The sequence below is a fragment of the Convolutriloba macropyga genome, chromosome 11, assembly GCF_964194025.1.
Source record: "Convolutriloba macropyga chromosome 11, txConMacr16.3, whole genome shotgun sequence".
In the NCBI taxonomy this organism is placed as follows: domain Eukaryota; kingdom Metazoa; phylum Xenacoelomorpha; order Acoela; family Convolutidae; genus Convolutriloba; species Convolutriloba macropyga.
This window is the reverse complement of record NC_134478.1, coordinates 21,265,852-21,276,360: the sequence shown is the minus strand read 5'-3', so window position 1 is coordinate 21,276,360 and position 10,509 is coordinate 21,265,852. Positions and strand designations below refer to the sequence as shown.

The following is a 10,509-nucleotide window of genomic DNA, read 5'->3' as shown; positions in this document are numbered from 1 at the left end:
CTCAAAATTCTTAGCTGCCCTTACCAACAGAGATTCTATACTAAGAGAAATCAGAGATTGCATTATTTCAAACGACGAAGAAAGATGTCGCAAACTTAGTAAACAAGTGCATGCTCATTGGAGATCATTGAGCACAAGGAACGGTTGCATATTTGTCGACAATAGAGTCGCAATTCCTAACAGCATTAAAGAGGCAGTTTCAGATGTATTCCATGCTACACACCCTGGAAGTTGGGGCATGACGGAACTGGCAACGCGAGTGTGGTGGCCATTTTGCAACAGAGATTTACTCAATAGAGTTCGACTGTGTAAAGCGTGCACAGAGTTTGGTAAGAACTTAAAGCCAATTGTACTAAGCTAATAGTACCAATTCTACCAGACCTATTTACGATGGTCAAAAGAAATATACATATTATAATTTTAAAACAGGGATAATGTTAAGACACAAACATGTCATGGGATAATGTTGCGAAATACTGTTTAGATTATGACACATTCGGCTCAGAGGAACTAATAGATGATTCAAATTGGAGGGACGAAGACTTACTAAGTGAAGAAGAAATTAAACGAAATAAAGACCGAATCAGAGAGGCAACTAGTGCTCAGAACTTGTTCAAATTTCTTCCGTCATCGAGTTCACAGCCAGTCAATCCTTCGAGTACCCGAATCAAATTCGCACGGAAAAACTCAAATGTTAAGAGCAAGAGAAAAAGTCTTGAAGGACTTTATGAGACAATACCAGCGGGAGCATCAATTATAAAGACTTCAGACTCAACCGTTACGATACGCGTACCGGGTAGACCCGACACTGATATACATAAAGCAGACTTAGCAAAATTCGGAACACCAGAACAGAGGAATACTCCACTTGAGCAGTTCATCCAACCAGTGGACAAGAGTGGCAACGCAATAGACGCTATGGTCGAACGAATGCAGAAACACGTCTCAACTTCATTAAAGAAAATGTCGGGGGAAATTTCAATTAGAAAACAGTCAGAGACTGATCCCAGCCGAGACCCATCGAAATCTAACACCAAAAAGGCGATCAGAATTAAAATTCCAGAACGGAAAGTATCAAGGACAAGTAAGAGACGAAGTTCCAAAAGAAAATCTTCGAAAGAATTTCCGACCAATAAACAAGTAAGAATTGCTAGCCCAGATAATTCAGTTAGTTCTTATCACTCAGCACCCCCAGTAAGGATCATTCGACAAGAAACTGGATTTCGTAGAAGCAAACGTCTCCGCAAAACAACAAGCCGTTTTGGGGAACTAGCATCCGATACAGAGATAGATGATGAAATCGTGGTACAAGGGCCATCTTGCAGCGCATCATCATTCCAACCCGCGCAATTACCCGACAATCGTCAAATGATTGAAAGTTCAATTCAACAATGCCCTCAGGAGGATAGTGACTCGGACTCAAATTTTGGTGAATACGAGGAATATGAGGTTGACATTTCGGATCATGAATTGGGTCACAAGGATCTGTAATCCTGTTTGCCAGCAAATGTAAGAACATTGTCAAAACTATAAAACACTCATTAGTGCAATTAGTAAGTGCTCTGAAGATTTAATTGACAGCACTGTGCCAAGGCCTCACTTACTTACTGTGCCTCACTTTCTTACATATTTCAGTTGTTCAATTTTCTTTTCTCGTTGTTCAATTTTCTTTTCTGCCAAATGCAGTACGTTTACATATTTATGTTTCAATTGTCCCTCATTTGGGGAACTATGTTACAATCGTCCCTCATTTGTGATGAAATTGCACCGATAATTCATACAGTATTTGATTTCATAATGTTGCTACATTCCATTCAGTATTTGATTTCATAATTTCATTCCTTTCATAATATCGTAATGATATATAATACCATTGTAACCTCTAAGTGTGACTGGCATCATGACAATGAAGCAGACAAAGAGAGCGCAAAAAGAGCGAACAATACAGTCTTATCTGTAATCGAGTTTTATCTGAAGCTTATGAGTAACCATATCGCTTACAGTTTATAATTAACTGCTACGTTAGTTAAATTGTTACACGATTGAAAAAAAATTAATAATCAAGAATGCACAATTATTGTCAACATTCCTATATGTAAAAGTTCAATGTTAACACGATGGGTGACAGTTACAGAGAGACTAATGAATCAAGGGTGATACGTCCAGTGAGACTTCCTTCTGTCCACCTCATCATCCATCATCCTAAAGCATTTATTTATATTTACACAATTTGACATCCATCATGATTTTTCAGTGGTAGACTGCATATGGTTTATATGCAAACGCTTGGCTTTTGCACTGATAGTTTAGATTGTATCAACTAATTCTTGGCTTTTGCACTAATTTTGTTTCAAGTCCCAGCAAACAAGTGCACATGCAAATTTAGTTTGAACAAATTGGACATGTTTAAAATGCACGAACATTTTAATCCGATTAGAGTCCATTTTAATCCGACTCATTTTGGCCAACACTCGTGTACATACATTGTATGCAGCACTTTGGTTTTGAAATAAAAATTAGTTTTTTTAAATTTTGAGCTATTGGTTGGCACAAATTTGACTTTTGTATTAGATTTTAAGACGAAAAAAATTTGTTTCGGTTCTTCTTACTACCCAGATTTAGTGATGCCAAAATGAAATTTTGATGTTTCATATTGGCAGTACGACAAAATTTTTGCTTCAAAATGGTATATAACTCAACTCTTACAACTTCGAGGAAAAATTTTTGAAAGTGAAAATTAAAAATTTTTTTTGGGTCCAATGACCTTGCTTTCTGCTTTTCTGGAAAAAAAAAGTTGATAGTGGTCACCGAAAAAAAAATATAGGTGATGCCAATTTAAGTGCCAAAATGAATAATAGTAAATTTCATATTGTCCCAAGATCAACTTTTTCTACTACTTCAAATTGGCAGTCAGATCAATACTACTACTACTACTACTACTACTACTACTACTACTACTACTACTACTACTACTACTACTACTACTACTACTACTACTACTACTACTACTACTACTACTACTACTACTACTACTACTACTACTACTACTACTACTACTACTACTACTACTACTACTACTACTACTACTACTACTACTACTACTACTACTACTACTACTACTACTACTACTACTACTACTACTACTACTACTACTACTACTACTACTACTACTACTACTACTACTACTACTACTACTACTACTACTACTACTACTACTACTACTACTACTACTACTACTACTACTACTACTACTACTACTACTACTACTACTACTACTACTACTACTACACTTACTACTACTACTACTACTACTACTACTACTACTACTACTACTACTATTAGAATAGAGTAATGCAGCGAAGTTTTGAAATTAAAACACAGACGGCAATTAAAACTTGCTTATAATGTAAGTCAAATGTAACTGAGCCCTTTGTTCAACAACTGCAAAGTAATACATTGTAATTTGATTTTAAACCGTTTAAAGCTAGGAATTGATATAATTATTTTTATTAGCTGAGCTTTTCAGGACTGAAGAATGATGATAGGTATCCGACATTTTAGCGTGAAAACAATGAGCAAGAATACTTAATTTTTGTACCATGGAAACTAGGTGTTTGATATATACTAACAACTAAGGTCACTCGTTCACTGCTGGAAACCTAACTACGCTGTCTCAAGTTGTTGACCGTTAACAATCCGTATGTGTACCTATACCCACCACCATGACAGCCCGTCTCCATAACGAATACAGCACTTTCCGTGCTGGGGTTTCCTCGCTGCAGACGAGCGGGTGATCTTATTGAATTTCTAAATCTGTTTTGCATTTGTGAAACACAAAGTATGCAACCATGAAACGCGATGAAGTTCAATTGTTCACCTTTAGTATTTTTTGGTATAGATAATTTTTATAGCTAATACACTTCCCAGTCAAGGGTAGCTTGTTGTTGGGTGATATTGAATTTCTAAATTTGTTTTGCATTTGTTCAATCGTTCAAATTAATTATAATTTGGTATAGCTAATTTTCATAGGTTATACACTTCCCAGTCAGAGGTAGCTTCAATCAAAGCACGTTTGCAACAACGCGGAACATTTAGTATAACTTGGTATAGCTAATTTTCATAGCTAATACACTTCCCAGTCAGGGGTAGCTTCAATCAAAGCACGTTTGCAACAACGCGGAACAATTTGAAGCAAACGCAGAACATTTACAATACAAGTAAACAAACGCCGCACGTTCACATCGTTCAGAAACCACATGACTCAAACAACTCTATTACTTACGCAAGCGTAGGACGATAGAATGCAAAGAATGCAAAGAATGTAATTACCAAAGCGTAGAAAGTGAATCACGCGCTAATAACTCGCTTTTGCCAAATTCTCCAAGTACAGATCAGTCGCTCAATTTATTCAAGTCAAATTAGTTCTAATTCTAATTCAAACTCGCCAAGTAAAGATCACTCGCTCAGAAATTTTCTCTATTCAATCTATTGAAGTCAAATTAATTCTAATTCATCAAATTCTTCTATTCATCTTCATCAAATTATTTCGTATGCAACCCCCCTTCTGTTTATACTAATATGTCTGATAATTCGTCCGAACCAAGTTACACGAATGAAATCCCTATTGTAAATAATTTCAATCTTAGAAATTACTTGTCTCCTTCAAAGCCTCCTACTTTGTCTCCTTCAAAGCCTCCTACTTGTCACCAAACGCAAGCCAGTACTCCTATCATGATGCCCACATTTTCCGACCTAGACTCAAATGTACGACAATTGTTTAACTCAAAATTCTTAGCTGCCCTTACCAACAGAGATTCTATACTAAGAGAAATCAGAGATTGCATTATTTCAAACGACGAAGAAAGATGTCGCAAACTTAGTAAACAAGTGCATGCTCATTGGAGATCATTGAGCACAAGGAACGGTTGCATATTTGTCGACAATAGAGTCGCAATTCCTAACAGCATTAAAGAGGCAGTTTCAGATGTATTCCATGCTACACACCCTGGAAGTTGGGGCATGACGGAACTGGCAACGCGAGTGTGGTGGCCATTTTGCAACAGAGATTTACTCAATAGAGTTCGACTGTGTAAAGCGTGCACAGAGTTTGGTAAGAACTTAAAGCCAATTGTACTAAGCTAATAGTACCAATTCTACCAGACCTATTTACGATGGTCAAAAGAAATATACATATTATAATTTTAAAACAGGGATAATGTTAAGACACAAACATGTCATGGGATAATGTTGCGAAATACTGTTTAGATTATGACACATTCGGCTCAGAGGAACTAATAGATGATTCAAATTGGAGGGACGAAGACTTACTAAGTGAAGAAGAAATTAAACGAAATAAAGACCGAATCAGAGAGGCAACTAGTGCTCAGAACTTGTTCAAATTTCTTCCGTCATCGAGTTCACAGCCAGTCAATCCTTCGAGTACCCGAATCAAATTCGCACGGAAAAACTCAAATGTTAAGAGCAAGAGAAAAAGTCTTGAAGGACTTTATGAGACAATACCAGCGGGAGCATCAATTATAAAGACTTCAGACTCAACCGTTACGATACGCGTACCGGGTAGACCCGACACTGATATACATAAAGCAGACTTAGCAAAATTCGGAACACCAGAACAGAGGAATACTCCACTTGAGCAGTTCATCCAACCAGTGGACAAGAGTGGCAACGCAATAGACGCTATGGTCGAACGAATGCAGAAACACGTCTCAACTTCATTAAAGAAAATGTCGGGGGAAATTTCAATTAGAAAACAGTCAGAGACTGATCCCAGCCGAGACCCATCGAAATCTAACACCAAAAAGGCGATCAGAATTAAAATTCCAGAACGGAAAGTATCAAGGACAAGTAAGAGACGAAGTTCCAAAAGAAAATCTTCGAAAGAATTTCCGACCAATAAACAAGTAAGAATTGCTAGCCCAGATAATTCAGTTAGTTCTTATCACTCAGCACCCCCAGTAAGGATCATTCGACAAGAAACTGGATTTCGTAGAAGCAAACGTCTCCGCAAAACAACAAGCCGTTTTGGGGAACTAGCATCCGATACAGAGATAGATGATGAAATCGTGGTACAAGGGCCATCTTGCAGCGCATCATCATTCCAACCCGCGCAATTACCCGACAATCGTCAAATGATTGAAAGTTCAATTCAACAATGCCCTCAGGAGGATAGTGACTCGGACTCAAATTTTGATGAATACGAGGAATATGAGGTTGACATTTCGGATCATGAATTGGGTCACAAGGATCTGTAATCCTGTTTGCCAGCAAATGTAAGAACATTGTCAAAACTATAAAACACTCATTAGTGCAATTAGTAAGTGCTCTGAAGATTTAATTGACAGCACTGTGCCAAGGCCTCACTTACTTACTGTGCCTCACTTTCTTACATATTTCAGTTGTTCAATTTTCTTTTCTCGTTGTTCAATTTTCTTTTCTGCCAAATGCAGTACGTTTACATATTTATGTTTCAATTGTCCCTCATTTGGGGAACTATGTTACAATCGTCCCTCATTTGTGATGAAATTGCACCGATAATTCATACAGTATTTGATTTCATAATGTTGCTACATTCCATTCAGTATTTGATTTCATAATTTCATTCCTTTCATAATATCGTAATGATATATAATACCATTGTAACCTCTAAGTGTGACTGGCATCATGACAATGAAGCAGACAAAGAGAGCGCAAAAAGAGCGAACAATACAGTCTTATCTGTAATCGAGTTTTATCTGAAGCTTATGAGTAACCATATCGCTTACAGTTTATAATTAACTGCTACGTTAGTTAAATTGTTACACGATTGAAAAAAAATTAATAATCAAGAATGCACAATTATTGTCAACATTCCTATATGTAAAAGTTCAATGTTAACACGATGGGTGACAGTTACAGAGAGACTAATGAATCAAGGGTGATACGTCCAGTGAGACTTCCTTCTGTCCACCTCATCATCCATCATCCTAAAGCATTTATTTATATTTACACAATTTGACATCCATCATGATTTTTCAGTGGTAGACTGCATATGGTTTATATGCAAACGCTTGGCTTTTGCACTGATAGTTTAGATTGTATCAACTAATTCTTGGCTTTTGCACTAATTTTGTTTCAAGTCCCAGCAAACAAGTGCACATGCAAATTTAGTTTGAACAAATTGGACATGTTTAAAATGCACGAACATTTTAATCCGATTAGAGTCCATTTTAATCCGACTCATTTTGGCCAACACTCGTGTACATACATTGTATGCAGCACTTTGGTTTTGAAATAAAAATTAGTTTTTTTAAATTTTGAGCTATTGGTTGGCACAAATTTGACTTTTGTATTAGATTTTAAGACGAAAAAAATTTGTTTCGGTTCTTCTTACTACCCAGATTTAGTGATGCCAAAATGAAATTTTGATGTTTCATATTGGCAGTACGACAAAATTTTTGCTTCAAAATGGTATATAACTCAACTCTTACAACTTCGAGGAAAAATTTTTGAAAGTGAAAATTAAAAATTTTTTTTGGGTCCAATGACCTTGCTTTCTGCTTTTCTGGAAAAAAAAAGTTGATAGTGGTCACCGAAAAAAAAATATAGGTGATGCCAATTTAAGTGCCAAAATGAATAATAGTAAATTTCATATTGTCCCAAGATCAACTTTTTCTACTACTTCAAATTGGCAGTCAGATCAATACTACTACTACTACTACTACTACTACTACTACTACTACTACTACTACTACTACTACTACTACTACTACTACTACTACTACTACTACTACTACTACTACTACTACTACTACTACTACTACTACTACTACTACTACTACTACTACTACTACTACTACTACTACTACTACTACTACTACTACTACTACTACTACTACTACTACTACTACTACTACTACTACTACTACTACTACTACTACTACTACTACTACTACTACTACTACTACTACTACTACTACTACTACTACTACTACTACTACTACTACTACTACTACTACTACTACTACTACTACTACTACTACTACTACTACTACTACTACTACTACTACTACTACTACTACTACTACTACTACTACTACTACTACTACTACTACTACTACTACTACTACTACTACTACTACTACTACTACTACTACTACTACTACTACTACCACCACCACCACCACCACCACCACCACCACCACCACCACCACCAACACCACCACCACCACCACCACCACCACCACCACCACCACCACCACCACCACCACCACCACCACCACCACCACCACCACCACCACCACCACCACCACCACCACCACCACAACTACTACTACTACTACTACTACTACTACTACTACTACTACTACCACAACTACTTAACGATGATAGGACGATGACTTTATTACAACTGGCAATTTGAAACTGGCAATTTCGATTATCCGACGCTTCTCACAACCAATACGGATTACTTCTACGAAACCGAAAAAACCCACGCTTAATACAAGCAAAACCGATGAAACCAACAAATAGCGACGTTTCGTACGCCATTTTTGTCGGTATGTCTTAGCTCCTGTCTTTTCATAAATTGAACGAGCCAAAGTCTGGATCATAAACTTTTTCGGTCTTTCTGAGTCTTTTCATAAATCGAACGAGCCAAAGTCTGGATCATATCGCTTTTTGGTCTGTACGGGTCTTTTCATAAGAGTTCTTGAACGAGCACATAAACGCAACAAAATTTTGAACGAGGCAAAGTCTGGATCATAGGCATTTTTGGTCTGCCTGGGTATTTTCATAAGCAAAAATAGTCTGGATGGGTATTTTCATAAGGACTTTTGAACGAGGACCTCAACCTGGGGTAGTATTCTAGGTTTTTATTCACCTGTCATGAGAGCAGCCCTGCTAGGAGTGCACATAGGTAGTGTGTAGTAGTTGTTCAAAATGAGTCCCTCACTGGCCATCTCATCAAGCACAGGTGTGTACACCTGTTTACTCCCATGGAATCCAGCATCATTCCATCCATAGTCGTCAGCTAGGATAAACACTATATTCGGTTGTTGTTGTTTATCGTTGTTGTCCGATGCTGCATCTGCTGCCAGTTGCAAACAAACAAAAGTTCCCCAGATAAAAGAAAATAAAATTTTTGAAGGGCTTGTATTATGAAACATTTTATGGCAACTTTCATCAATTGATCTGAACATAAGATTGTGTTTAAATGGCGATTGATGTTAGTGAACTTAACCGAGCGAACGTTCACTCATAAACTGATCTAGTTCAAATAACAATCTTGCTCAGAAGGGTTGCGTTATGAAATAATTCTGTAATAAATTATACCAGCAAGCAATGGTGCTCGGCTTATTAGTACCAACAAATCAGAGGCACTTTGAAGATGATGATTAACTCAAGGTCACGCAAGGTCACTTCGACTTCAATTTTACTGCTTTGATGATATTGAATTTGATCTATATAACGCACAGTGCTGATAACAATAAGGGCGCCTTGTTTGAACTGCTTTAGATTTCACACTAACCAGAAGTTCATTCAAGCAGGGTCCATGGGTCCACTGTTGACCCTAATTGTTCCAACATTTCTACAGAAAGGGGGGAATATTTGTGCGAGCTTTGCTTTTTTCTCCAAATCGGAAAGTTTTATACACATCCTAGAAAAATGAAAGTAGTAACATACGAAAGCTCTGGAAACGCAGAATTCATTCATCGAACTTTCCAATTATTTCACTGTCAAATTAGAGTTTTCTTACTATCAAAAATGTCCCTACTGAAACCGATACTGCTTGAGTGGCTGGGGGCTATATTACTATGCTTTTCCACAATTTTTTGCTCTCTTGTTGATAGTTTTCCATTTTTTCATCACAGCCGGCTAATATTGTGGGCCTTTCTACTGTTCAAAAAATTTGAAATTTGTATTGGTCCACTGTCCTTTTTGAGATCTTCTCACACTTTGTGGATTGGTTGTTATCGATGCAAGTCAAGTCAAACTGCAGTAGTGATTACAGTCACGCTGAAGTAGTAAAAAGTTATAAAAGCGACTATTTTTAAAGAACGCAATTTTTGGAACTGCTTTCAAAGTGCACCAAAACAAGGTGTTTAAATACATTTTTATTTGTGTGAGAGAATTTTTGTCACGTAGGTAATTTGAATCCTGTTCTCGGTTGATTTTGTGCGAATGCTCTCAAATGGGATATGTATGATTTGGTAAAACATAGTTGCAATTGCTTTAACCCCTGAAAAGGCCACTTTAGAATTAGACCTCTTTAAGAATTAGGCGCTATTTGTTTCCGGAAATTAGCAACTTTTGTCTTTTACACTTTTAGTGTTTCTTGTTGCATTATCCCCTAGTCTCATTATTGGCAGGTCCCATTGGCTCTCTAATGAGGCATATTTGAGTTCATGAAAAGATCAAAGCTCAATTCTAACTGTTTTAACGACTCTGACGAGAGTTATTTCCAAAGAAATATGTAATTTATGTGTTCTGACCAGTTTTAAACTTGTTTTG

At 37.0% G+C, this 10,509-nt stretch overlaps 1 protein-coding gene across 1 annotated transcript in view; it reads right to left on the bottom strand.

The window, feature by feature from the left end:
- The window catches only part of LOC142349067 (arylsulfatase B-like), a 20,582-nt gene extending 11,318 nt beyond the window's left edge, over positions 1 to 9,264 (bottom strand). Inside the window, exon 1 of the mRNA XM_075400480.1 lies at positions 8,879 to 9,264. Coding sequence (XP_075256595.1) covers positions 8,879 to 9,197 — 319 coding nt within the window. The 5' untranslated portion in view covers positions 9,198 to 9,264. The remainder of the gene's footprint in view (positions 1 to 8,878) is intronic.
- Positions 9,265 to 10,509: the final 1,245 nt, after the last annotated feature.